This window comes from Corella eumyota, chromosome 1, assembly GCF_963082875.1.
Source record: "Corella eumyota chromosome 1, kaCorEumy4.1, whole genome shotgun sequence".
NCBI lineage: Eukaryota > Metazoa > Chordata > Ascidiacea > Phlebobranchia > Corellidae > Corella > Corella eumyota.
In genome coordinates, this window is record NC_137490.1 from 18,633,197 (window position 1) to 18,660,638 (window position 27,442).

Genomic DNA, 27,442 nt, shown 5'->3' on the forward strand with positions numbered 1-27,442 from the left:
TTTTGGTCTTGAATATTATTAAAAGCTGGTTTTAAGCAACTATTTTATTGCAACTTTACAAACAACATTAAAATACAGGAAAGGTAATTTAGTTTAAAATATCTGTACTGAAAAGCGAGTTTTTATTTGAAGATGAATGAATTTTAGGAACTAAATACAGAAGAACATATAAATTTTAAAGTATTACGAAAATTACTTATTTTTCCAGCATTTTTTTAAATACAAAATTTGAAGAAATTTAAAACATGGCACCATGATATGAAAACAAACACTTTTCTATTAAAAAAATGCCATTATTTTAAATAAGAAAAATATTTACAAAAAATTTAAAAAAAAAATTTTTTTCAATAAATGTGCAACATCAAAGTAAAAACAAAAATTGTTCTAAAGTGATTTAAACATTATTGGTCAAAGGTGACACGAAGTTCAAAAGTAAAACATGCTGTTACAATAAGGTTTTATACATTTACAGGAAAGTGCTATCTAAAACAGTAGCAACATTATATTCAGTATATCAGATGCAAACTATAAGATTTAAAATTAAAAATTTGCTCAATAAAAACAGCAAATGGCACCAATAATATCTAACCAGGCAGTTTAAATTACATTTATTTTTTGTATTTTTATTGAACAGTTTAGATAAAAAAAACTTAAGTAACTTAAGGTAAAATTAGTCGGAACTAACATCAATTGAATACAGCTAATTTTTGATTAAGATAGCCTGTAGATCAGAGGGCAGAGTTTCAGTAATTTTAGACAGTTGTTTATTGATAAGATCCACAGTAATATCAGATACATCGAGTTTGTTTTGTTTGACCAATGACATTTTCTCTCGTAATCTCAGAACCATGTCAACAACTTCTACCTCACTTTTGTCGTGGCACCAAGCTGCTAAATCCTATAAATAATTTAAATTTATTTGCTAAGTTTAAAATATTTCGGATGCCCTTTTTCGTCCTTTTAAACAAAAATTATTTGTGCTTTAAAACAAAAAACGATTGAATCAGCTAATTGGGTAAAATTTTTTCGTGCTTTTAAACAAAAAACGGTTAATTTTTGGTATTTATAAATGCAGAAGCATCTAACACATTTTTGGTTTATATGATAATATACATCAACATTAAATTAAAAATTTCAAACCCTTTTTTAAAAATTCAATTTTTTACATTTAGATATTATAAACATTAAACATAAAAATTGAACTAACTGTTTCGCTGAGGGCCACCAGATGAATAGACAAAACTTTGCATTCCATCTCGCCTCGTCGCCGTGACAACCAACTTTCAAAGTTTAAACTTTTCATGAACCTTTTATACAAACCAATCCAATCACCGCGAGTACCCGAGGTTAACTGGGGGCCGTTGTTCTCAACTGTTTGAATAAAATCTTCAGGACGGAATGGCTTCAGTGACGGAGGTGCCTAAAAATTAATATTTGTTTTAATTCAAGATTTTATTAATTTTTAAAAAGTTATCGGTTTTAGAATAACTTAGCTGTCTTCAAATATTTAAATAATCTTTTTTAATAAGATAAACTTGTAGGTAGCATAGCTTATACTTGCAATAATATTTGTTACTTACCTTCAAAGGTGAAATACATTTTTGCAATGGCATTAAACTAGCGAGATATCGTTCCAACGGTATAATAAAACTTTGGGTTAATTCTAAAAAGTGCCGTCTTAATAAACCCGATTGAGTGTTACCAGTTCTTTTCTCGATTAAATCCTAAAAATAAAATTGTCAAAAAATTCAATAAACAAAAAATATTTTTAAAAGGATATGACAAGTAAGTTGTCATAGGGTACATAGATCACAAGCACACTTTTAATGTAGCACTATACTGTAAATGGTGATTTAACTATATACTAAGTGAGTCAACTTTTCAATTGCAAATATGTCACAAAAAGGATTGATGTAGAATTCGCCTACCCAATTTAAAAACCAAATAAAATAGATTTTAATTGTATTTTTTAAAACTATCGACAAAATATTCCAAACTTACCTTGCTAAAACCCTTTAAAAAGTTTTTATCTTTCTTTAAATATGGTTTATATTTTGTATAGAGTCCATTTTTAGGGTCCAATGTTTTTAATTTTGAAGTTTTCTTTAATTTAGAGTCATTATTAAATATGGAAGGGTTAGTAGGGGCAGGTGGGCCTCCTACTCTAACAATATGGGGCCAATTTTGAAATAATTTTGCAAAAAAAGGATTTGTTACTCCAAGTATCACATTTGGTCTGCAAAAAAAAATATAGCCTTAAATTAAAATATTGGTTTAGTACAGTTAAATAACAAATTTGTAGGCTAAGCATTGATTACCAATACCGTTTAATTGAACAGATTATAATAAGAAAACTTACGGTGCTTGGGTTTTTGTGGTATATTCACGAAATTCACTGTCGTGTATTGTAAAGTAAGGACGATAATCACAGGCATATCTAAAAACAAAAAAAGATAAAATTTTAAGTAAGCCAAATTACAAAACAAGCATAAAAAAGAAATTTAAAATCATATTTTAAACTATTAATTTATACTAACCTCAGTGGGTTAATACTTGACACTAAAGCCAAAACAGTGGACGCACAATTAGTTGGCGAAGGAGCCATGACAACAAGTGGTTCTCCCAATAAAACTAACTCCCATAATAAGTGAATATGAGGTAAAACAACTTGTAAACTTTCTAGTAAGTTGACTTCGTGAATAGACGATAATGTATAGGGCGATGGTATTGGAATCTTAAAAAAATAAGAGTAGTCAATTTTAAATGCATTTATTGAGTAACTAAATTACATTAAAGTTTATATATCTTTAATATAAATGTTGACTAAAATATATCAATAAACCTAAAACTTAATATCACAACTTAATATATTATAACATATTCAGTATACAGTAGTCTATTTACATACAAACACATATAAAGGCAAATTATTTAAGTATGTTTGTCAAAATTTTATGTTTGCACAAAGTTAAGTAATCAAAACTGGGTTGGTATACAAATAAGATTAATCTATTTACATTTTCCAGCTCTTTGTGCAAATTGGTCCCAGGTTTATCTTGTTTAGTAGGGATTCTTATATGTAAAACCATCCCCATTAAAGGCAGGCTTAAAGTTTTACCAGGGATCGGACACGGCCACTGATCAATATCATGGCATGCTAAAAACCAAAAAATAAATATATAAACGAAATGCAAAAAATGTCAAAAAATGTTAGCAAATAATAATGGGTAATACTTTGCAAATTTTAATGAAAATAATGAAGGTTTAAATAGATAATTTATTATTACAACAAAAATGGAATAATATTCTTTTAAAAACTTAATTTTATTTTTAATAAAAATTTAATTTTTACCTGCTTCTAAACAGGGCTCTCCGTTGTCAAAATATTCTGGTGCAATGATATCAGCAATTTCTTTGAAAAAGTTAAAGTAAGGAAGTGAACTCAAAAAAACGACCGACTTCTGAAAATAACCTCGCTTTAAAGTTTTGTCACGAACTTGGCGGAAGAATACGTAACCGTAGAAATGTGTGTCGTCGCTCTGTAAATAGATCTTGTTTGATATTTTTTGCAATATTTAGGGTTATTTAGGTTAAATTAACGAAAGAAAAACAGAAAACAATATTCAGTATACTATGAAAAAAAAGTTTAAAATGATTAAAAAACACGTTTTTATATTTTTTAAATGTTTACAGAACAACATGTATTGAAATTTAAGTTTACCAATAATGTAACTGGACAGTCCTTATTACAATCAAATTCCGAGTTGTTTAATTTCTTTTTCTTTAATTGACTTCTCCTGATACGAAAACAATATTCAGTATCCCCCATACACCCTGAGTTTGAATCAGGAAATGCGAGATAACAAATATTTGTTTTTTCTGTTTCACTTAACTCAATGTGAGTTGGGTAAATAAACTAAAATGAAAGTAAAAATGTTTAGCAAAAAACAAAGAATTTTTTTAATATTTAAACAAAATTAATTATCAGTTTTGCTTTTTTTTACTTGAACATGTGAATTTAAAGCTAAAAATAATTAAACATGCAATGCATAAGCATTACAACAGTCTTTATAAACCACAAGTACAAATATAATATACATTAAACAAGTTGTAGTGATAAATATATGGAATTATTATAAATAAAAGTAACTTTTACCTCCATAGCTTGACCAAGTTCTAAATCAAAAGTGACGACGCTGACACAATGCAGCCATTCAGAAAACTTGTCCCATGGAAAAACATTTTCATTTTCGGTCGGTTCCATAGTTAATTAGTTAAAACAAAAACGACAAAGTTAAAGAAACTTTGCAGCAAAAAAAATAAACAAATAAACAGCTGATAAGAACAGGAGTTGTTAACGATTTGCGAGTTAAATAGATACAGCGAAATTTTTAAGGACTTTTGAATTGTAAAATAGAGATTTTTTATGTATTTAAAGCTTAGGTTTAGAATGTCTTATAATTCAGCAAAAAATAAACCATGTTTTTTATAAAAACGTTAAAATAACTAAAATTTTTATAAAAAATTCTAGTGTTTTCGCAAATCAGTTATCCTAGCAATCGTTTATTTATTTACAATGAACATACAGACATATGTGATTGACAAGTTACGTCAAATCTCTTGCATTGTACAGACGTTATTTTGTTAATTTCATCATACTTACGTATACAGTACAGGGTAAATAAAAAAATTTACTACAATTTACTAGTTTAATTACAAGTCTTGTCATATCTTCTTTGTTTTTTAACTGAGCCGAAATTTAGTCAACTAAAAATCAAAAAGGTAAATACGTATTAATTTCTAGATTTTTTATTTTTATGAATCTAACTTATTTTATTAAAATATTTTATATATAATTAATTTTCAGACGTCTCAAGTTGAATTCATATTTTCAATGGAGGATAAAAATGTTCATTTAAATCATTGCAACAAATGTTTTTCGCGACAATGTTCAGATCATTTTTTCCAGTTATGTAACTTGATCAAATGTCCCAATGAGTGCGGGGCCCTTTTCCATAGCTGCAAACTGGACGATCATGTTACCATATGTCCTCAATCTGTCCGGCTTTGTATAAATGCTATATACGGTTGTCCGATCAAATTAAGACAAAATGAAATTTTAAAACATTTACAATATTGTCCTGCTAGTGTTATGGTGTGCACCATGGAATGGAATAGATGGATTTCAAAACCCAAAGTTGTTGATTCCAATCTTAATTTTAACGCTGAGGAATTAACTGTGAAAAACTTCGGTACTGCGCTAGCTCTAAGAGACCAAGCTGTGTTGCTTGAAGAAATTGTACCTAATAATATCTTAGAACTAGCAACAAAATCTAATATAAATGATGATAAGTTGCAAAATGGTAATCTTGATATTAACAAAAATGAAAAATCTACTGGCCATTTGGAGGCCACCAATACTTCTAATTCATCAAAAGAAATTATCAATGTGGATAATAATGATTCTGATGCTAACTGTGATATTTCTAGTCCAATTGAAGCACTATCCCTTCCCTTTGACCATGTATTCCGCCAACCTGAGCTGCTTTTTGGCATTGCAGCTTTAAAACAAAAATTTAGTTCAGTTAAGAAATATCGATCGACAGGGACAAGCTGTGAAGGATTTAATACACATTTGTCAAGTATGGAGCTACTCAGACCAAGTGTCCAAGAAGTAAAAGGAGATTGTGTGTCTCAAATATTTTCCATGCTTGGAACATATAAAACCCAAATTGGTGAGAGCATCTCGGCTTTAAAACAAGTTGAATTTTACAGAACACATATTGGTACACAAACACAACCTATATTTTTAGTCGAAGCTAAAATCGAAAAAGCTGGGCGTGCACTGCAAGAAATGTACGCAAAAGATAAAAACGATCAGTTAATGTTTTATGCGAATTCTAGAAACCCACAACTTTATAAGACCCTTTGTTTAAATCCCATTATGGAATGTCTGCCACAGTATCAGACAAAACAAAACTCATTGTATTCGTTTATATGTAACCAACTGTTTCGACGAGACGAATACCAAAATCACTTTCAAAATGTTCACTGTGAAGTTTATTGCACTTTAAATGGCTGGCTAGAAGAACTGTGTCCATACGTAGAATATGGCTGTGATTTTACACAACAAAGGCTGTGTCCGAATCACTGTAACGGACAAATTAAATATGACAATATTAGAAGTTGTATAACTTTATCTCAATCAAGTTTAAATAAAGATTCATCTAAAAATACCAATTCTCCAGGATTATTAGATTTGCCTTGGGAGGTATTAAGCCACATTTTAAGTTATTTAGACAGTTATAGCTTGGGGCAAACTACAGAAACATGTCAATACTTGCGAGAAGTTAGTTTATTTTCCCAACTTCAAAATCGAGGAATTGTAACGCTGGAATGGGAGAAAAGAGAATATGAAGATGGTTCAAAATCGTGGCAAGTTTTGGACGAAAAATGGTTGTTTACTAATTCATTTACAAGAATAAATAAATGGGTTTTTAATGATGTTCCAGCAATGTCAAATCACATTACAAAATGTTCATTTGCAGCTGCTAATAGACCTGACTACAAAGAAAAAACACGTTTTAAATTTATATAGGAAATGCTTCGAGTTGTATAAGATCATTTTAATTAAAATTTGTATTTTTCCTATGCATTATTTTTCTTAAACTATCAAATTCATATAGTATTTATTTTTAGCACAATATGTGTTGTATATGTTCCAGTGTATAATATGTTATATAAAAAAAAACACTTTTTTATATTTTGACAGAGTAAATTTAAACTGTGATTTATTTAAAAAATGTTTTTAACTACCTGCTTAACAATATATTAAGGTTATGTTGGGATATTGAAGTAGAACATCCTTTAAATATATATATATATTCTTTACAATATTTCACACATTATTTATAATGCCTGGCTTATTTTGCATGTATTTAAAACATGTTTTATTTTGTAATAGTCAATAATATATGTCATGTTATGACAAAAAGCTAATTTACACTAGCGAAAAACATTTTCATTAAATAGTTTTCGGGTTTAATTAAACTATAAAGTTAGGTAAAGTGTTTGCTTAAAAAAAATATTTGTTATTTTTTTACTGCTGTCTTAATTTAAATCAATTAACACTTTGGCTGTAATTAAATGAATTACCAGATTATTAAATATGTTAAACTTTATTCAACTGTTCTTCTCTTTCTTGATAGTTTTATGTTAATACACAAACCTGCTAAATAAGACTTTATTTTTACAATCCAATTTGAAATGTGAACAGCAACAATGGTATTTTTAAAAATTTGAGATCTTTTTAATTTAATTTTAAAAGTTAAATTTGGATAAAGAAAATGTATAGAGAACACTGTACATTATAGGCTACACATTTATTAATTTTTTATGATGACATATGGATAAAAAAGGCAGAAAAGTGTGTATAAGAAAAGTTAAATGCTTGTTTAATAGGTACCATTGCTAAAATTAAAGTTTTAAATCAAATTAAAACAATTTTAATGTTTAAAAATTAAATTTTTTAAAATATGAAAGTGCAGAAAATTTTTAAGAAAGTTGTGTCAACTTAAAAAAAGTTAAACAAGTATAAGATATATAAAGAGCAATAAAAGCAGTTTTACTTAAAAGGTCGTTAAAATATTGCTAATTTGTAATTATTTAAAAATATTTGATTTAAAATTAAGCTTATATACAAATCCATCCTGTTTATGTTAAAATTCTTAGGCTTCAAACTTTAGTCTACAACAGAAGATGTAGCCATCATGTTTAAACCACAACTCCCATCACCTCTGTATATACGATAATAACCCTGGAAGAAAAGGTTAAAATTGTTCAATCTTTAAGTATCATGCATTTTTAAATTGTTTATTTTATTTTTACCACCTAAGCAGCAAAGGGCTTAACAATTCAACATTTTGTTGTTTACAAAAAATTGCTTATCTTATTCAAGAAAAATACAATAGCTGACCTAGTTAAAAGGTGTACTTTGGATCTACTTAAAAAACAACGCATTAACAAAATCAGCACAAATTACAGAGTAGGTAGCCAATTGTTATTTTAAAAAACAAAATTTTTTTTTAAATGTATACCTTTTCCCCCCAGTCTGGTCCCCAACTGTTTTTAATTATCCAGAATGGAGTTCCCTTCTCTGTAAAAATACACATTATTCAGGAAAAAATAAAGCTTAACATTGTTAGTAACTTCTGTGTAACACATGGACATATATTTGTATCATTCCAGGGTCTGGTGCAACAAAAAATAAAAAGGAAATTTCAAAACAAAAATTAAAAACTTTTCTTGGGTAAAAATCTTACCTGTCCCGTACCCTACAATCAGCACCCCATGATCTAAACTCTTCGGGTTACAGAATATCTTCCATGGGTGAGCAATCCCTCCCCAATAAAACTAAACAAAATTCTTTGTTTCAAAAAAGGATGAAGTTATCAATTTAACAAATCGTTTTTGGCCTTGAATTAAGGTGCCAAAAAATGTAGCCTTAATAATATATTAATTTTGCAAATTACATTGTAGTTTTATACCTGCATCATGTTGGCATTGATTCCAATAGAGATTGGTCCATTCTTGGCCAACCATGAAGCAAGTTGAGTTTCATCTTGTGGCAGACTTACAGAGTCGTTGATAAAAACCTTGACCTTTTTAGCTTGGAAATTACATTTTTCATTTTCTGCTTCATATGGGTAATCTTTTTCACCCTCAAGCCCACCTAAAAGTAGATCAAGGTACAAGTAAAATAAGCACAATGCATTGGCTATTTATGCTTTAATCTATCATAAATTTTTAAATTCAAATGTTTTATAAACAGCAATAAAATTATATTTAGTTTTGTAAACATGTTTACTAATGGTGGTAAAATTTTACCACCCACAAAACAGCATCTAAATTATGACTGAACAGTTTTACAACAAAAATAAATTACCAAGTTTTTCAATGCTCTTGTAGGCATTGGAAGGCAAACCACCACCGCAACCTTGATCCACTTTATCACAATCCACCAATTCTTGTTCTGAAAGTGAAACCAATTTCTTGTATTTAAGGAACCATTGTCCTTCAACATTTCCAGTGGTGGAAAATGCCCAGCAAGAACCACATTGGCCCTGTAAGTTCAAAAAGTATATTTTATATCTTTTATTGTTTAAAAAAATAGTGAAAATTTTAAATGAAATTAAAAGAAAGTTTTAATTTTATTGGGATTATTTTTGGAAATTAGTAATAACACAGAATATATTTTATCAATTTGTTTTAATTGTTATTTTCATTACTTGATTTTTAACTTCAGTAACTGCACCCATTGCTCTCCAATCTACAGAATCGGGTATGGGATTTGCGTTAAGATCAGATACATCTGCTTGTTTTAAATCATACTTCTTTAAGTTAGGGTTAAAACCCATGTATTCCTTAAATTCATCCTCTGCAAAAAGTCAAGTTTTTATTTAATCATTTTTACAATTAAAAAAATTATATTTTCAAAAAATATATAAGTTTTTTAATTTTTAGTATACCAAGAGCAATAAATTTGCTTAGAATATTTTAATTACACTAACATACTTAAAAAACAGGAACCTATTAACTGGTTTAAAACATGTAATAAAATTCTTACATACTTACTCCCAAGTTGTTAACAGGTTTTAACACTTACGTGAAATGTCCATAAACTTCGTTATTCCATAAATGGCAGAGTCAGTTTCAATTCCCGTACTAACATTGTTGAGTTTCTCAATTACTTTCAAATTTGTTTTGAAAATGTCAAAACGTTGGTTGTAGGTTTCAACATTTTTAAATTCACTTGAAAAAAACAATTAGTTAATTAACTAAAATAACTTATAGTTTGGTACAAAATTTTTTAATTTAAATTTGAAGAATTAATATTTGTTTTAATTTTATGTGTACCATACCTGTATTCCTTTTGGTATTTTTCCAAAAACAAATCAAATATTGGTTTAATTGGGTCATTAGAATCGACTGTTGATTTAATGTTTACTTTGGGCAACTTTTTAAGCATGGGTGCTCCCATTATCAAAAATGGACTCTCAAAATCATTGGTTAACTCCCTTTTAGGTTTCTTGTAACGATGAGAATCGGAGACACAATTAAGCCATTCTATGTAAATTAATGATTGTTTTATTTTTCAGGTATTAGTTAGATTCTAGCTCATTTTTTTAAAGTAGAAGAGAATTGTACACCCACCATTTGATACAGTATTGTTGCATTCTACTTTACTAACTTCAGTTAAATCTGCCCACACTTGTTGAAATATTATTGCAGTACAATAGATATCCTTTAAAAAATAGAGTGTTAATTCTTACACCATTTAAATAAATGATAACAATTGATCTTAAGTAGAACATGTTTTAAATTTTATGTTGTTAATAAAAAATATATGATCAGCTACTTACTGTGTTATCATTTTCACCAACAGAAGCCAAGTAATGGACTGAATATTTCATACCTGCTACCACCTAAAAACACAGTTGTAGATGGTTAATTTTTTTAATTTTAAAACACAAAATTGTTTGATTTTTTTTTGAAAATAAAAAATATTAGAACAGTAATAACCTGTTTAGTGGCACACTGGATTCTTCTGATCGAGTAAATTCCGTTAACATCTCGGATCAACATCGGAGGAGATGCCTTTAAGTTTTGAACCAAACTTTCTTCAACTGACTTTTGTAAATCTAGTAAATCACTTTTGTCAACCTGAGTCCAGCCTCCAACCATTCCAGCTCCAACTGAAACATGGAGAACTAAACAAACCACACTTACACAAAAAACGAAATTCATTTTTTTTTAAACTTTTTCGTGGCAAAAATCTAAAAAGTGAAATAAATTTAATGTATCGTTAAAAGTTGCAATGTTTTGAAATTTGGGGACACAATTAAAACTAAATTTTTGTACATTTTAAAACTTAACCACAGTAGAAAAGAGTTCATTTTATTATAAATACAACTACAATATTAATTTTTAAATGTATAAAACAAGATAGGAAGTTCAACACATAGGAAGTTTGCTGCATTAAAACCACTTACAAATAAAAATTTAAACTTCATTAATACGAACCTAAAAATTAAAATTAATTGAAGGAACTTTTAATATGCATAAAAACATGATTCTAAATCAAAACTAAAACTAAATAAAGTAACAGAATGACCCTTGATAACATGCATAAAAGTGTATACTATACAGTTCTATTTGTTCTCTGCAGGACAGTCAACTTGGTTACTTGGGTGAGAGGCAATAAACTGATCAAGTTTGCTTAAATCCTCATTAAGTCGTGCTATAATTGGAAATTGTGTTAAATCCACTTTGAAACGATTTGCGTTAAAAACTTGTGGAACTAAACAACAATCAGCAATAGAGGGCGTGTCTCCAACACAATATTTCCCTGCTGATTTCTCCAGTAACTTCTCTAGAGCTTTAAAACCGGTGTCAACCCAATAATGACCCCATTCTTGGCTACCATCGCCGATTTTCCTAAGAACGCTTAGGTTCTGTATTGGTTGAATCCCAGCGTTGATAACCTCGCAAATTTCTCGGGCTTGCGCTCGCTTATAAATATCCTTCGGCAAAAGAGCAACCCCACTATCTGGATACTTTTCCTCCAAATATTCCATAATGGCCATTGATTGCGTAATCACATGACCATCGTCTACTAAAGTTGGCACTTGGCCAATTGGATTAAATTCGCGATATTCGTCTTCTTTTTGTTCGTTTTTTACTAAATGAATAGGAACTACTTTGTAGTCGATACCCTTATAAGCTAAAGCTATTCTTGCTCGCCAACTACACGAGCTTCTATAGTATGCATATAGCTTAACAGACATTTTTAAATAAGACCAAATAAAAGTTGGAAATTACGCTGTTATTGTTGTTTGTTGATTGAAATAGAGATCACGTGATGGTGACATAACAATAAAATCTAAACGCAATAGACCATGTAGGTACACTAATATTATATAAGTTTAATATTTGACAAAATTAAATACAAAATATTTAAAAAATTAAAAGAGTGTAAGAATTATATATTGCACTAATATATGTAGATATTTTATTAATAGGTTTTTAAAAAAAATTTGACAACACCGCAAATTTTTACATGTGCATTAATATTTTTTAGTGTTTGTTATTGTTATGCTTTTGTTTATTATATAATTAGGCACGTGTCAGTTGATTACTTAATTAGTTTTATGTTTAATAATGTTATGCAAAAACATGTGCTTATATTTTTACAAATTTTTATTTTTGTTTTTAGTTGTAACTTTTGCAAAGTATTGCTGCATTTTAATTTGCAAATATAAAAAGTAAAACTGTTTTTAGCTTTGCCAACAAACTGTATATAAAACATTAAAAAGTTTGTTATTTATTGTTATGGGAAAGTAATTAATATTATAGCATAGTCTATATATATATATAAAAGCAAAATAAACTGAGCGATTGTATAGCTTCTTGCAAAAAAGATTTATAATGCACCTCTTGTTGAGGGTAAACTAATAAATTTAAAAGTAACTCTTTAAATTTTTTCAGAGTAACTTTTCAGTGTTTTTCTAAATTACCACGTAAACTAAAATGGAGGATGAGGAAGAAGATGCTTTTGTTTACGTCTTCGATCGAAGGGATTCGAAAAAAGACCAAAAAAAGAAAATTCACATTGGAGGTGTTTTCTCATTTGATCTTTTTCTTGAGAAAATTTATAAGGTACATATTTTATTTTTATGTCAATTTCTTTATTACAGATTACGTAGGTTTATGGGCTATTAAATTTGTAAGCTTTTAGTTTTAATGGATAAACGGCTTTAGTTATGATACAATTTTCACATATCAATAAACTTTAATTAATAAATTTTTCAGGCATTTAAATTAAAAGAAAAAGAAAAATTTTTGGTGACCACTACTGGAAGAAGTTTAATAAATGATGACGATACTTTTGGTATGTTTTTTTTTTATTTTGGTTGTAGTTTAGTTTATTATGTTAGGCATTTATTCTGCCTAAAAATTCAATATTTAAACTTAAAAATGTGTGAACTTGCCCTATTTTTTAAACCAATTTTTTTAAGTTTACAATTTGAAATAAATTAGCTGTTAAATGGTTACCAAGATTAGTTTTTATGGTAGACTTTTTCAATTTTAGAAAATTTGATTGAAAGTGGAGACACGTTATATCTGCTCCAATACATCGACCAACCTCTTGATGCTCCAGTATCAGAAAGAATCGAGTTTCAACCTCATTATGATACTTTAATTAAAAGTGGAATTTATGAATATTATGCCAGTGAAGGTCACATTAATCCACTCCGTAAGTTCACTTTTTTATTTTTGTTTAATATTTTTTTTGTGAGTTTGTATAGAGCCCTTTTGATATATATATTTTTTTAAATCTTGTTTATTTATGATAGGCTATAGATTATTTTTCAATTTGTACTTTTTGTAATTTAAATTATCTCTTTTTGTTTTTGCATAGCTTTTGCATTTGCTGAACTTATTGACAATGCTCTGGCAGCAACAGTAAAAAATGATGGTCCAAGGAATATTGAATTAAGCTTGGTATATTCATATATATATATATTTAATCAGTGATTTTCTTTAACTTTACCCACCCTTAAAGCTATTCAATTAATTGATACATGTGTTTACTGAGGTTTCACCAATTGAAATATTTAAATTGACTTATTCATTGAAAACAAATGTTAAAAACATGTTTTATTATATGTATATATATATATATATTAATTTTTTTTAAACTTTATTTATATTTTTTTATTTAGCACATCAGTGAATCTACAGGAAACCATGTTTTATGTGTTTATGATAATGGGGAGGGAATGTCATCGAGACAACTCAACAACTGGGCAATTTACCGACTCTCCAAGTTTAACAGAACTGAAAGACACAAAAGAAAGTAAACAACAACTTTAAACTTTTTTTGCATTTTTGCCAGCAGTTTCATGTCATTAAAAACATTTACTCGAAGTTAATCTACATAAGCCGACATGTTTTAGAACTGTTTTCATTAAAACCAACTACAGACATTTATAATCTAAAAAATATTTAAAATTTCACCTACAAATTTAACCTCTTTTTCTTTCTTATGTTTTTAGTAAAGTTTTTAATCAAGGTGATAGTCTGGGTGGGATATCTCCAGCTTTAAACCAGGCAAACCAGGAAGTAAATATTCCGAAATCTCTCAACAGCGACATCTCGTGGTTTGGTGTTGGTGGAAAACAAGCAATCTTCTTTATTGGAAACTCAACAAGGGTAAACTTTTAAGGAAATAAAACACACTTAAATTTTTTTAATCTTTTTTTATTAATTTTCTAAATATTTTAATGTTTTATATGCCCATAGCGATATCATTTTAAGGCATAGATTATTATCAATTTATTTTTGTATTCAAGTTAAAATAGTTACTTTAACTTTTTTAAATGTTTAGATAATCTCAAAACCTCGTGGGTCATGTGACGTTCATGAGTTTACGATGTCTAAGGATGAATTTAGAAGAAGAGAAATGAAAAGAGAAGCTATCTTTGCCGGTTATATCAAAAATAGAAAAGTATATACCAAATTGAATTTTTTTAACATTTTATTCTGTGTTTTTGTAATGTTTTTTTTTTTAAAAAACGCAGGATTAAAAAGTCAATTTTGGTTTATTTTATTGTTATTTAATAAATCTTTAATTTTTTTATTTTTTTCATAGCCAGGTGATAGCTCACATGTTGATAAAGATGATTTTGTAACAAAACAAATGATTGATATGGAGACAGAAGAGGGGTTCACCCGGGTGATAGTGGGGGGGATTGGGGACAAACATATTTCTTTTATGAGGAATGGGTTCGATGTTTGGACCCGACAGTTAGCGTAAGTTTTAAAATAAAAAAACTTTAAAAAACATTAAAATATTGCCAAATCTAAAAACCTATTAAATAATTGATATTTGTTTAAAAACTTTGTGTAAATTACCCTAGGTAAAATAGTGTTTTTCTTAATATTTGTGTTTTTTTTTTAATTTGTCAGGCACATATATCATTATTACATACATGGGCCTGAAGGAAATACCACAATGTCAAAAACAAGGAAAAATATTGGAGCCCTAGATGTTAATATTAAGGTAAACTTATTTAATTATAAAAACAAATAATATTAGGATCTAGATATATACATTTTTTTTTTAATTTTTGATTAAGATTTGTATTAATTCAACAGATATATATGGCAAAAATAAAATGTTTTTTTTATTTAAATGTTTTTTTTATTAGGTGTCGCTTTATGATGAAGAAGAAGAATTATTCACAGTTGATCTTAGGGATGTTGAAGATGACCTCGAATCCAAGTACATCCGGACTTCCTCCGACTCTTTTGAGTTTGAGGTTCGATCTCCGAGTGAACCAGGAGGATTAATTGAAGGGGTCATCCGATATCATCCCTTCTTATACGATAAAGAAACTTTCCCTACTCATGATGGTGAAAACTTTTTTTAAATTTGTTAATTTTTGTTTCATTTTTTTATAAAATCGACTTATTTGATAAAAAAAAATATAGTATTACAAAATATGTTTTGATTTTTATGATATGTTTTTTGATCAAATATTTTTAAAATTTCATTAAAAAAATAAATTGTAGTCCATTGAAAAATATGTAAATTTAATAGTTAAGTTTTTTTATTTTATTTAAACTTTAAATTAATTTATGTTGATTTATTTTTAGATGAAGAAGAAGATAATGAACAAAGTGTTGAACCTCCAGCAAGAGGAAGAAGACCAATATTTGAATGTTACTGGAATGGAAGACTTATTCCTTACAGTTTTATTGAAGAGTAAGTTACAATAAAGTAGTTAGCATATTTCAATTTTTTAAATATTGTCTGTGCCCTGGACATTTCAAATTGTTATGGCATCGAAAATTATGATTTTAATTCAAAAATTTTTTGTTTAGTTTTGATTGGTGCAGATTGACAAAGAAATTCAACAACATTTCACAAGATTGTTTTTACAGAATATCAGGATGTTTATTTAGTAATGATACATTTCAGGTAAGTTTTTACTTTATTTTTTGGAAATAGAACACAAATACCATTTAAATGATTGTTAAAACTAACATTTTATCTTAATTTAAATCTAGGTTAGTACAAACAAGTTGACTTTCATTGACCTTGACACAAAGTTGAAAGATCGGAATATGAAATTTACGAGAATGATTTTAGGAGAAGAACAAAGACCTCCAATACAACGTCAGTTTGTTGATTGGTTAAGAGAATGTCATGAAAAATATGATAAACAGGTAAACTTTTGATTTTTAAATTAAAAGGCTATTTTTATGTTTAAACATTTAAATGGAGTTATATAACTTTTTAGAGTTTTTGGTTTTTAATTTATTTATATAAATTTTATTTTTTTGTAATGTTTTTTGCTTTTGTATGTGTATTTTTTTAATGTATTTTAAATAAATTTTGTTTGCTAGATACATAGTATTGGTAACTTTGTGTTTACTTTACTGTTTTTATTTTTTTCAGATTAAGTTTTTGAAGTTTTCAAGCTCAGTCCTTCGAAGCGAACCAGGATCTCGTAAAAGTCAAGCCCCATGGACAGTTTATAAATCTATTGAGTGGGATGGAAAAAGATTCAGCAAGGGACAACTGGTGAGCTTTAAAACACAAATATTTTTGGTTTTAAAAAATTTAAAAATCCAAACCACTATTTTTCATTACTTAGCCTTCTAGCATAAAAATTGGTTCTAAAACATTTATATACGGCTTATCTAGACAAATTTCTTAATCACCTTCACTTTTAAATCATTTGTTTATGACAATTTAATTTTTTACTTAGATGAGAACACAGAGAACAGTGCCAATAATTTGTGGAACAATCCGAAGGTTTTTGTTGTACGGCGATTATGACGGAGATGTTTATGCTGTCGGGGGGGAAGTTGAAATTATACAGGTTTAAAAAAATAGATCTATGTAAATTAGTAATGTAAATTAGTAATGTAATTTAGTTTCAAAATTTCAACAAATATTCTTAAATATTTCTTCTTTTAGGAACCACAATCTCTGTACGGTGAAATTCGCTCCTTTCCTTTATCCAAGTTAGATCGCGGTGTTCCCCCTAAACTTGTGCAAGAATTTGTAATGGAGGAAGAAGCTAAATTACCGGCAACTCTAAACCTTACTTGGCCTGAAGGTAACAAGGTTACTCCAGGTCAAAGGGTCCAGGGAGGGTTTACTATAGGTCAGAAACTACTAAAATTTTTTAGTACCTTTTTTAAACAGAGGAGTACTTTTTAAAAAAAATATATTTTTTATTTTTGGTATGATTTAATTATCACTTTATTTTGTTTTACCTGAATTTGATAAAATAATTTAAAAAGTTAACTTGGGTATTTAAGGTGCCATGAAAATTGAAATTTTGAACCAAAATGGTGAACCTATGCAGAAGCTCATTTCCAACAATGGAAATCGTAAACTTCTTGTGGAACAGAGATTAGTGTTTGCCTCGGATGTCGAAGGTCAAGATGAGGTCGAATTATCAAGTCATGTGACTGCGCATGGAAAAACATATCCTTACTGGTTCAAAAAAATCGGTAGAGACTTTTTTGTTGTTTTATAATTTAAATAAGGAGGATATATTTTACTTAAATTAAATGTGATATTTTTTAAGTAAAAGTTAAGAATTTTAATTTTGCATTATTTTATTAATAAAGTTTTATTTTTCATTTGAACTTTAAACTTTTTAGTCACATTTTTTGTAAAAAATTGCTTGTTTTTTTGACAGAAAATTTAACATCAGTTGGTGAATACTCGATCATCATTCAAACAGCATTAACAGAAAGTGGAGCTTATTCTTACGCTGATGGAAGAAGATTACCTTATATTACTATCAAGTTCAGAATAAAAGAAGCACCAGCTTACAAGTATACAACAATTTATATTTATTTTTTAATTAAAAAAATTAGAAAAAAAAAAAAATATTTTTTAATTAAAAAAATTAAGAGTTTAATTTTTACATACTTGTGCTTACAGGTTCATGGTTGGTATATTGGAGTCCCCACTTAGAGTTGGTGAACCCTTTAACATGCCTTTAGATATGCAAGATAAATTCGGTCATTCTACAAGAGCCTCATTTGACGAACAACCTATTCTTGAATCAAAGTAAAAAATAAATTTTAAGTATTAAAAGGGAAATTTAAAAATATTTTAGTTTGTATGTTTTTAAAATTGTTTTTTTTTGTTTGTTTTTTTTCAAAATAATTTTGTTTGTTTTTTTTTAAATGTGTATGTAACTATTGTTGTTTATTTTTATTTATTTTTGAAGTGGTTTGGAACTTGAATATTCTACATGTAGAGTGGCGGGTAATTCACTTATTATAAAAGATGTTGTGGCAGTTGGAAATGTCATGTCTCAACAAGGAAAAGTATGTTAATATTTTATTTCTTTAAACTTTTATACCTCGTAGTTTAATCACTTTAAGATACTAATTAAATTTTTACATAGACTAAATAGTTGTTAAATAAATTATCCATTGGAAGTTAAAGTTTTATTTTTAGATGTAGCATTTAGTGTAAGCAACATTCATTAAAAAATATTTTTTAGAATTTTCAAATGACGGTTATAGTGCCAGGATTAGAAAGAGAATCTCAAACATTAAAGATCCGGTTGTTACCAGGGAAACCAACATCAATCAGACTCACTTCATTTAATGATGGGGATGAAGAAGTTTTAATTGATGAAGGTTAATTTTTTCAGTTGATAAAAATAATTCTAAAAAAATGTTAAAAAAAAAATATTATAATGTAGTATTTATGACATTTAAAATTTAAATTGTGCAGTTAAAAATATATAAAACGACAAAAAATAATGTTTTTATTAGCCCAATTTTTTTTTAACTGAAAATGTTCTTATTTTTAAAGATTCAAATGAAGTTAATAGTTTTAAGTTTGAAAATGGAAGTGATGTGACGCTGGGAATTGAAATTGTTGACATTGCTGGAAACATCACTCTACAACCTAAACTTAATGTTCAATGCAAGGTAAATAATGCTCAATATTTAACTTAGATTTGTTTTCAGTTTTAAAAAAATGTTTCTCTAACTAACACATTTTGAAAAGGTTCTAATTTGTAGAAATTGATTAACAATGTTTTGCTTTAAGTAATAGAAATGTAAACTTAAAAAACTTGTTTAATCTATGTATAATGGAGCATAGTGAACGATATATATATATATATATAAATGTATTTTAAATTTATATGGGCTTACAAAATAAAAAAAAACTCCCATTAACTAACAAATAAAATCCCGGTCATAGGTCAGATTGATTGGTAAAAAAATTTTTGTTTTTAGTTTGTTGGTGCACCAGGATTACCAACACTAAGTTGTAATTGTTCAAAAACTGGATGTGGGAATTTATCTGGGAAATTAAAAATAAAAAAAGCAAGAAAAGAACCGATTCTTAAAGCCAGGATTGAAGTAGTTGGAAATAAAAATGTAAGATATAAAAATGGTGGATTTCTGATCTTTGTTTATGTGATTTAAAGGTTGGTAAAATTTTTTATTTCTTATTTTTTCTTGCTTTTAGATTCAGCCATTGGATGTGATTTTAAGAGTAAAACCATCGAGGAGGATCCGGACAATTGAGGTTTTCCATGAAGATCCTACTTTATCGGAAGATGATGAACCTACCAAGCTCGAACAAGGTTTTATAAATATTTCAAATTTTAGTTTTTAACCAAATAAACATTTTGTTTAGTGTCTAGTTAAATATAGAAAAAGGTAAACAGGACTTTTTGGAAAATATTCTTGTATTTATTACCTTTTCTTTAATATTGATTCCTTTTCTTTAATATTAATTGTTGATAATTTTAGGACAAGATATATTCTGGGAAGCAGGTGAAAAAATCGGAAAGTTGAGTTTTATTTTACTTGATGAAGGAAAGAGAGTTGTTGAGTTAACTCCAAAGTTAATTTCTAAAATTAAGGTAAAATATAAATAGGTCAATCTAGTAAAATTTTTTTAGAAACAAAAGCGCTCTAACTTTTCCAAAACATTTAATTTTATAAATATTTTTATTTTTAAAGGTAAATTGGACAGATATTAGATCAAATCTAGAAAACTCTGAGTTACCTGATGTTACCGTGCCAACAAATGTGTCTGACACTAAATTTTGTCAGATAGTTTATAATGGGGAAAAGACTATCGAGTTTTCGTTTAAAGTCAAGTAAGTTAAATTAAATCAAAAATTGTTTTTTATTTTTGGATTTGTTTTTTTTTAAGTTGAAAATATTACAATTTTTTTAATAATTACTAAAAATTATCATTTGTTTAAACAGTTACCATTTTTTAATTATTACCAGAAATTACCATTTGTTGGAAAAGTTACCATTTTTTTAAATTTACCAAAATTACCATTTTGGTTGCTGACGATCCAGCTGGTTTAAAAATAAGCATTTTTTTAATTGTTATCAAAAATTACTATTTCAGACCAGTTGCTGGTGATCCAGCTGGTTTAAAAGTAACCATTCATGAGAATCGTGCAGCAAAACTTGGTCAAATTAAACCAGATCCAATATCAGTAATTTTATTGGACAGTTTTGGAAACCATCTTCACATTAAACCTGAACAATTAGATTTTTTAAAGATTAGTTCTGAGGGTCTTGATACCTCTATGCTAACTAAATCTATTGACGTAAGTAATATTTATTAGATTTTTCTAAAATATTTTATAAATTAATTATACTTTATTGATATTTGTCAGAAAAAAAACATTTTTTGATGTAGTGATGAATTTAAAGTTATAATATTTTCTAATGTTTATTTTTACAGGACAACAAAATAGTCTTAAATGGGATCCAGTTTAATGTGGGCAAAATAGGTAGTAAAGAAGTGAAGATAGAATACAAAGATGAAATAATAGAGTACGCCGTCTTACAGTTGACTGCTGGATCTCCTGTTATGATGGAGGTAGTTGGTTGGGATAATACGGAGCAGGTAATTTTGTAATTCCACTTTTTTATTTTAAATAATAGAATAAATTGATATTAAAAATAACATTGAATTGGAAGTTTTATTATGTTTATACATCTGAAGAGCTGTTGTAGAACAGTACTATATCGTCTCAATATTGTTAAAAATTTTATTTTATTTAATTAAGTAATAATTAATGAATTATATGTTATAATAAACCTTCTTTCTAACTTTATATTTTATTAAAAATTGGTCTTCCAACATAATTTTATATTTCAAAAGTGTTGCTTTTAGGTTGTTCCAGTCTTAAGTGGCACTCGTCTTCAAAACAAAATTAAGGTTCAACTTTTAGATGGTTGGGGAAATCCCTCATGTGAAAGCGGGTTAAAGGTCCTGTTGGCAAAGGACACAGGGGTTAAACTCACCCCTAACCCCGGCCTCCTAAAAACTGATAAAAAGGGGTCTGCTAGTTTCCCTGACTTTTCTATATCTGGAAAATGGTGAGTTTAGATTTTTTAAAGTTAATTTTTTTCATTTAAATTTAAATCGTAATTTTTATTTTACAAATCTTTACTTAACAATTCTTTATAATCAGATATTTATGGAAATATGTTTTTAATTAACTAAATTTTTTTTTAGTGGTGAATATACATTACAACCTCGGGCAGTTTACAATAGAACCACGATAGAAGGACCCAAGTTAAACATCAGTGTTTTACCAAATACTGAGACACCAGTGGCAGTACAGGTCAACAAATTGAGCGATGTTAGCTCTGTAGAAGTTGGTACAACTTGGCCAGGTAAATACTGGAAAATTTTTTTTTATTAAAACATATTATAAAATGCAAATTTTAAATTTTATAGTGAATTTTATTTTTTTTTTAATTCAATTTTTTATTATTTTTTAATTTTTATTTTTTTACCAGGATTTGAAGTAAATATATTGTCAGAAGAAGGTAGTAACATAACAGCAAGTTCAAATATATGTATGGCTATATGGAAGGGAGGTCCTTGTAAGGATAGGGCTTCAGTTTCTCCTTCTGTAAGTTTTATTGTCAGTTTTTTTTTGACAAAAATTTTTTACAACTATTTAACTCTACACCTAAAATCTAATTAACTAATAAAAAAAAAATTTTAAATTGACTTTATTTTAGACAATATTTATATGTTTTAATAAAAAAATACTTTTTTTAGGCTGAATGGCACAGACATAATGTAGAAAACGGTCAGCAGAAATTTGAACATTTAAAGGCTTCTACAACAGCGACAAAGTTTACAGTTTTATTTGGAGTTGTTGGAAGTAAAAGTTCAAAAACTTTTCTGATTGCAAGTGAACCTTACACACTGGAAACTAAACCTGGTAGGATTTAAAAAAATAAAATATTTTCTAAATTTTTTAATTTATTTTTAGCTTTGACTTTTTGGTTGTTTTGGTTTAAGTAAAAACATGTAAATGTTTTATTAGGACCACCTGTAATACTTAACTCCACTACTAGTCCAGGAACTCCGACTGTTTCGAATTCAAGAGTTACTTATAACAGAATTATTGTAAGAGGATTAAAACTACAACTCCAGGTAAGATGAAGTTTTAAAAATTTTTTTGTAAATTTATTTTTTTTAAGTTTTTAATATAAGTTAATTGGCTCCTTTTTGGCTGTATTTTTTGTTTTAACAAGGTTTATTTGTTAACTAGTAAGTGCCTGCGCACCAGAAATACCATTTTTTATTTTTAAGACTTATAAATTGGATACTTGTATATTGAATGTCTACTAAGTTTAATCATATAATAAAAGATAGATGATAGAAAAAAATTTTTTTTAAACCTTCACTTAATAAGCAGTTTAATTTTTGTTTAGGATAAATATGGAAACAAAGCTGGTGAACGAATGTCAGGCAACATTTGTATCACAATTCAGTCATGTGACCAGAGTTTACGCTCCAGCGATGTCCCAAAATTTCAGGGAAACACTTCAATTTTAAACTCTTCACTTCGTAACGGTGAAGTCTATTTACAAGTAAAAATTTTTCGTTATTTTACAGAATATATTTTGGGGTTATTTTAGAATTTTGTTTTGCTTTTTAGAACTTAACTTTACAAGAAAATACTCCAGGTAATGATGGAGAATCTTACATACTTCATTGTGAGTTGTCTACACCTCAATTAAATTTTGATCCTTATATGCTAAAGTTTCTGTTTTATAATGGTAAGAAAAGTTGTATTTTGAAAACATTATAAATTTATATATAATTAAGTAAAAAGTTATTATTGTTGTTTTTATGTGAATTTATTTTACAATGTGGTTAAAAGTTTTTTATTTTATTAGACCAATTTTAAAATAAGTTTTTAATTTGTTTACTATAGTTATATTACTAATAATTAGTAGGTAAACTTATACTTTAAAATTTAATTAAAGTTTTAAAAAATTTATTTTATTTTTTAGACTCAAAGAAGCATGCTGAAATGAGTGGTTTAGTTCAACAGCGAGATTCGTTGATGCATGCAATTAAAATGTACGACGAAACATTTAACGCTCATAAATCACTCATCCATGAAGTCAAACAAAGTTGTAGCGAGGCTAAAAAGAAAAAACAAAAGGTTCGAATTTTTTGTTAAAAAAATAAAAACATTTTATTTGTTTTATTTTTTTAATTTTTTTTACTGTTTTTTAGATTTTGTCAGACCTTTCGAAAATTGGAGAAAAAATTTCAGATAATTTACAAGATCATGAATTAGAAGAAATTATAGAGAATTGTGAATATAATAAACAAGAGATGCAGCTTGAAAATAGAAGACAGTGTATGTTGAGGGAATATGGTGATAACAGCACTGAAATTCTTGGCAAGGTGAACAAAAAATGTGCATTTCATTTTTTTACTTTAAATTCTCTTTAATATTTTAACCAACTTTTTTTACCCCTACTTAAAGAGCGACCGTTTATATTTTCACAAATTAACATTATACTTTTGATATCATTTAGATTGGACACTTAGCTTTAGTAGAAGATACCGATATAGCTCGAGTATTATCCTGGCATATGATGGGAGATATGGATTGCCTTATTACATTTACTACAAGAAAAGTAACTTTTTATGACCTTAATATACCCTTATATTTAAAAAAAAAATTAAATTTAAAATGTTTAAGTAGTAGCCACTTACAGTCTTCTATACAACACATCAATGCTTTTTTTTATTTTGAAACTTTTTTTTAAGGCAAAAGAAGTACATCGTCTTACAAATGGTGTTCAACAAATCCTACCACTGGACAGTATTTTTAAAAAGAATATTCCAGAAATAAACAAACCCTTGCCTCATGTTAAAGTTAAAATTAAAAATATATCTGGCAACCCTGTGTATGCAAGAAGTCTTCTACAATTTCCTAAAGATAAACAAAATTGCAACTTGGGTAATTTTCTAAAATATTTTATGTATTATTTCATAAAAAATTATTATAGCTTCTCTATTAAATTTTTTTTTAATTCAGATGTGTTTTATAACTGTTAATTAAATACTTATTTTCTTGATAGTTTTTGGAATGTTATTGGGAGACACCATTATTATTGATGACTTAGATTCAGCAAATGAATACAGAAAACAGGTAAATTAAAAGATTGCCAACAAATTTGGCTTTACTATTGTTTTAAAACTTGTTATAATTTTTAATATTTATTTTTATTTTCAGGTAGTAAAACACACTTATTGTCCAACAATATTAACTCGAGATGGTGATCGAATTAGAAGTAATGGAAAATTTGGTGGCAACCAGAATCGAGCTCCCTTATTGGATAAATTAAGGGGCGTAATCTTTGGTGCCCCACTACCCATAACCTATTCCAAGGCTTTAAAGAAATTAGGTATTTTTTTAAATCAAGATTTTCTATAATTTTTTGCAGAATTAGAAAAAAATTGACAAATATTTTTTAGAATTATTGAGTGAGTTGAAGGATGTGGAGGAGGATTTATCTTCTTCTAAGGAAGAACTAGAGATCCTGGAGGAATCTTTTAACACTCCTGAGATGTGTAAGAAGAAGGAAGAGTATCGGGAAGCTCAGGAAAGACTGAAGGAAGTGGAAAACAAAATAGGTAAACAATTTAATTTTTATTGTAATTATGTTAAAAAAATATTTGTAGTTTTTTTGTAAGTTGATAATATAATGTTTTGCTTGTAAATCGCTTTAACATTACCGATTAATTAAGACTTAATTCTTGTTTAGGTTTGAAAGAGACCGCATCAAGAACAACGGCTCCGCCAAGACAAGACTTTGAAAACGAGAAACCGAAAAGAAAAAGGGCGAAAAAATGACGTCATGTCACTTGTAAAAGAGTAGTCGTCAGATGAAAGTACTTGGCTTAACTTTTTTAAACCACTAGTTTTTTTTTATTTTAGCAATTACATGACTTATTATAATTAGTACACACTGATTTAAAGACGCGTTTTTCTAACTGCTGCCTATTATTTCGCCTGCGCTATGTTAGTACTGTTCAGTTTCATTTTTTGTATTTTACCTTTTTTTGAGCTTGTTTTTGCCTTTTTTCTTTTATATCATCAGTACCTTGCGGACATTTCTTTTTTTTATTTCATAAAACATGGGTAATGTTCTTTTTTTACCTGGGTTTATTTTTTAGAATTATGCTAACTATTAGATTAGGTCACCAACATTTTTACTACTTTTATTTTAAATTTCATACGTTATATATACAGCAAAAAAAAGCATTTCTACAAATATAATACATTAAGTACCATTGGTATTTTTTATACAGTTTAAATTAAACTAGTTATTGTTTAAAAAAAAGGTTAAATATTGTTTTTATTTAAAAACCAAGACAGCTTTAGACATATATTACACAAATCTAGTTTTTTACTATTTTAACAGTGTTTATAAATGGCTCTTTACCTTACTATTTTTTAATTAAGGGCTAAGTTTTAATATTCAAAAACAAAAGTATTACATTTACAGAAAAATATACAAAGTAGTTATTTATGTAGTTGGTATGTATTAGCCTAAAAACATTGGTTTAGATTTAAAATTGTCGTGTTTTATCGGCGTAAAAGTGGCGTGAAATTGCCTTTATTATTATGTTCGCATATTCCGACCCCCAAATCAGTCTGCGTCACTCCACTCCCGTTCAGTCATATAAAATTATCCAATGACTTCATTGACCCACTACAGCCCCTCGTGCTACCCATAAGAACGGACCCCGCTATGATTTGTAGTCCCAACTCCACCCAGCCCAAAATGAATGACCAACCGAAGCGTGATGTCATTGATGACGTCATAGGAACGATCGGATCTTGGTTTTGGAAAATGATCCAGCCGATAAAGCAACACATTCCAACTAAAGTGGTGATTCCTATAAAAAAACATGTTATTGAAAGTTCAATATATTACTCAAAAGTGTTCCATCTCTTTCAAGAGTATATTTAAACTTCCGTTTAACTTTCCGTTTACTCTTTCAAGAGTATATTTAAACTTCCCGCTTAGTTCTGTTGTTCAATTATCTTTTTACGTATAAAAAACGTATTAAACTTACACAAATTTATTTAACTTACCAGCTACAATAAAGAGTACTCCACCAACCATGAGTGGATTCTTTCGCTTGCATGAACATCCAGCTATACTAAACAAGCTTCCAAATATCATAATCCCGCACGAAAGCACCATACATACAACAGTTGTGCGAGCATAATCTATAAAAGCATTGGAATTTAAATACCTTTTCTAATATCTTTAGCAGATTTACTTTACCTTCTATGTTGAACGAGTTGAAGTTATAGTTGAGAACGCACCTCCCGCGGACAAATGTAGATGTATCAACTGAAATTAAAATACATTGTCGTTAAATGGGAAAAGCTTTGGTTAATTTTAATTTTATTGAAACTTTTGATGTTTAACTTACTTGAGCTTGGTATGTTTGCATCGTAACATGTTAACCATAACCCAAAATGAAATGGATATTGTGTGCTGTTCGTTGTGTTTAGGGTGAGTTGTTCATCTACTTCTACTATATACCAGTAATCCGTAACTGTTGATGTGATACCACAAGCAAGCGCCAGAATACATAATATTCCAGCAAAACTAAAACAACATTTTCTTGACATTTTGTTTTATTTTTTGGTTTCAAATTCCTCTATCTAGTTTTTTATGCTAAACAAAAAAGCAAAATTGAATTTTAACGTAATGAAATATTGTTTTTTAGCCTACTTTCGGTATTTTACTTCAGCCTAAATTGTTTTTTAACTGTTTCTGCAATAGTAGCCTAAATATATTTTTTGTGTATTGCTCCTAACTTTTGATGATTTAAATTTTAAATTCCTGTTACAAATATATATGCCAATCAATTACCAAACAATAATGTTGTTTATAACATCACCCTAGAAACTTAAGCGCGTTTTACCGTTGTAAGGGCTAGCAGTAATGGTACTCCACAAAGTTTTACGTGCCAATTTGTTTTGGGTTTGAACAACTATGC

At 28.0% G+C, this 27,442-nt stretch overlaps 6 protein-coding genes across 6 annotated transcripts; 2 read left to right on the forward strand and 4 right to left on the reverse strand.

Annotated features, from left to right (window-relative positions):
* Positions 1-209: 209 nt before the first annotated feature.
* Positions 210-4,257, reverse strand: LOC145749876 (protein DENND6A-like). Its single transcript, XM_082565760.1, has 10 exons — positions 4,157-4,257; positions 3,722-3,916; positions 3,353-3,539; positions 3,018-3,157; positions 2,538-2,734; positions 2,360-2,437; positions 2,002-2,236; positions 1,581-1,724; positions 1,208-1,420; positions 210-898 (listed from the first exon to the last, which is right to left on the reverse strand). The coding sequence occupies exons 1-10, from the start codon at positions 4,160-4,162 to the stop codon at positions 701-703; spliced, it is 1,593 nt and encodes a 530-aa protein (XP_082421886.1). The 5' UTR covers positions 4,163-4,257; the 3' UTR covers positions 210-700.
* Positions 4,258-4,608: 351 nt separating this feature from the next.
* LOC145755694 (F-box only protein 30-like) lies at positions 4,609-6,919 on the forward strand. Its single transcript, XM_082571948.1, has 2 exons — positions 4,609-4,782; positions 4,868-6,919. Exon 2 carries the CDS (start codon positions 4,895-4,897, stop codon positions 6,596-6,598), a length of 1,704 nt encoding a protein of 567 aa, XP_082428074.1. The 5' UTR covers positions 4,609-4,782; positions 4,868-4,894; the 3' UTR covers positions 6,599-6,919.
* A 310-nt stretch (positions 6,920-7,229) lies between these two features.
* LOC145764127 (cathepsin L-like) lies at positions 7,230-10,911 on the reverse strand. Its single transcript, XM_082575717.1, has 11 exons — positions 10,582-10,911; positions 10,422-10,484; positions 10,213-10,303; positions 9,921-10,125; positions 9,665-9,810; positions 9,288-9,436; positions 8,945-9,122; positions 8,547-8,731; positions 8,322-8,412; positions 8,097-8,155; positions 7,230-7,816 (listed from the first exon to the last, which is right to left on the reverse strand). Exons 1-11 carry the CDS (start codon positions 10,804-10,806, stop codon positions 7,742-7,744), a joined length of 1,467 nt encoding a protein of 488 aa, XP_082431843.1. The 5' UTR covers positions 10,807-10,911; the 3' UTR covers positions 7,230-7,741.
* Positions 10,835-11,902, reverse strand: LOC145764128 (putative maleylacetoacetate isomerase 2). The gene has a single exon (XM_082575718.1). The coding sequence runs from the start codon at positions 11,844-11,846 to the stop codon at positions 11,211-11,213; it is 636 nt and encodes a 211-aa protein (XP_082431844.1). The 5' UTR covers positions 11,847-11,902; the 3' UTR covers positions 10,835-11,210.
* Positions 11,903-12,461: 559 nt separating this feature from the next.
* Positions 12,462-25,668, forward strand: LOC145764114 (structural maintenance of chromosomes flexible hinge domain-containing protein 1-like). The gene is made up of 43 exons (XM_082575704.1): positions 12,462-12,717; positions 12,871-12,949; positions 13,151-13,315; positions 13,481-13,563; positions 13,785-13,918; positions 14,118-14,274; positions 14,450-14,569; positions 14,714-14,874; positions 15,031-15,124; positions 15,273-15,477; positions 15,721-15,829; positions 15,949-16,045; positions 16,135-16,293; positions 16,526-16,651; positions 16,839-16,952; positions 17,051-17,240; positions 17,398-17,592; positions 17,784-17,922; positions 18,032-18,160; positions 18,324-18,423; positions 18,603-18,741; positions 18,920-19,038; positions 19,351-19,494; positions 19,586-19,703; positions 19,873-19,985; positions 20,086-20,225; positions 20,489-20,693; positions 20,831-20,995; positions 21,266-21,471; positions 21,611-21,771; positions 21,898-22,013; positions 22,166-22,331; positions 22,437-22,546; positions 22,828-22,986; positions 23,055-23,175; positions 23,413-23,567; positions 23,642-23,815; positions 23,950-24,051; positions 24,185-24,377; positions 24,499-24,569; positions 24,654-24,825; positions 24,896-25,054; positions 25,186-25,668. The coding sequence occupies exons 1-43, from the start codon at positions 12,589-12,591 to the stop codon at positions 25,272-25,274; spliced, it is 5,982 nt and encodes a 1,993-aa protein (XP_082431830.1). The 5' UTR covers positions 12,462-12,588; the 3' UTR covers positions 25,275-25,668.
* On the reverse strand, positions 25,629-27,113 carry LOC145764115 (transmembrane protein 114-like). Its single transcript, XM_082575705.1, has 4 exons — positions 26,870-27,113; positions 26,719-26,787; positions 26,523-26,660; positions 25,629-26,323 (listed from the first exon to the last, which is right to left on the reverse strand). Exons 1-4 carry the CDS (start codon positions 27,069-27,071, stop codon positions 26,103-26,105), a joined length of 630 nt encoding a protein of 209 aa, XP_082431831.1. The 5' UTR covers positions 27,072-27,113; the 3' UTR covers positions 25,629-26,102.
* Positions 27,114-27,442: the final 329 nt, after the last annotated feature.

Excerpts from the sequence above, each read along its gene's own strand:
- LOC145764127 (XM_082575717.1), bottom strand. The coding sequence starts at position 10,806 with ATGAATTTCGTTTTTTGTGTAAGTGTGGTTTGTTTAGTTCTCCATGTT. Across the intron at positions 10,485-10,581 it reads TCCAGTGTGCCACTAAACAG|GTGGTAGCAGGTATGAAATA; the intron begins GTTATTACTGTT and ends CTGTGTTTTTAG. Across the intron at positions 10,126-10,212 it reads CAACAATACTGTATCAAATG|AATGGCTTAATTGTGTCTCC; the intron begins GTGGGTGTACAA and ends TAATTTACATAG.
- LOC145755694 (XM_082571948.1), top strand. The coding sequence starts at position 4,895 with ATGGAGGATAAAAATGTTCATTTAAATCATTGCAACAAATGTTTTTCG.
- LOC145749876 (XM_082565760.1), bottom strand. Across the intron at positions 3,158-3,352 it reads AGAGCCCTGTTTAGAAGCAG|CATGCCATGATATTGATCAG; the intron begins GTAAAAATTAAA and ends TTTGGTTTTTAG. Across the intron at positions 2,237-2,359 it reads ACCACAAAAACCCAAGCACC|ACCAAATGTGATACTTGGAG; the intron begins GTAAGTTTTCTT and ends TTTTTTTTGCAG.
- LOC145764128 (XM_082575718.1), bottom strand. The coding sequence starts at position 11,846 with ATGTCTGTTAAGCTATATGCATACTATAGAAGCTCGTGTAGTTGGCGA.
- LOC145764114 (XM_082575704.1), top strand. The coding sequence starts at position 12,589 with ATGGAGGATGAGGAAGAAGATGCTTTTGTTTACGTCTTCGATCGAAGG. Across the intron at positions 19,039-19,350 it reads AACTTAATGTTCAATGCAAG|TTTGTTGGTGCACCAGGATT; the intron begins GTAAATAATGCT and ends TTTTGTTTTTAG. Across the intron at positions 25,055-25,185 it reads GGAAGTGGAAAACAAAATAG|GTTTGAAAGAGACCGCATCA; the intron begins GTAAACAATTTA and ends ATTCTTGTTTAG.
- LOC145764115 (XM_082575705.1), bottom strand. The coding sequence starts at position 27,071 with ATGTCAAGAAAATGTTGTTTTAGTTTTGCTGGAATATTATGTATTCTG. Across the intron at positions 26,788-26,869 it reads TGCAAACATACCAAGCTCAA|TTGATACATCTACATTTGTC; the intron begins GTAAGTTAAACA and ends TTTTAATTTCAG. Across the intron at positions 26,661-26,718 it reads CAACTCGTTCAACATAGAAG|ATTATGCTCGCACAACTGTT; the intron begins GTAAAGTAAATC and ends ATGCTTTTATAG.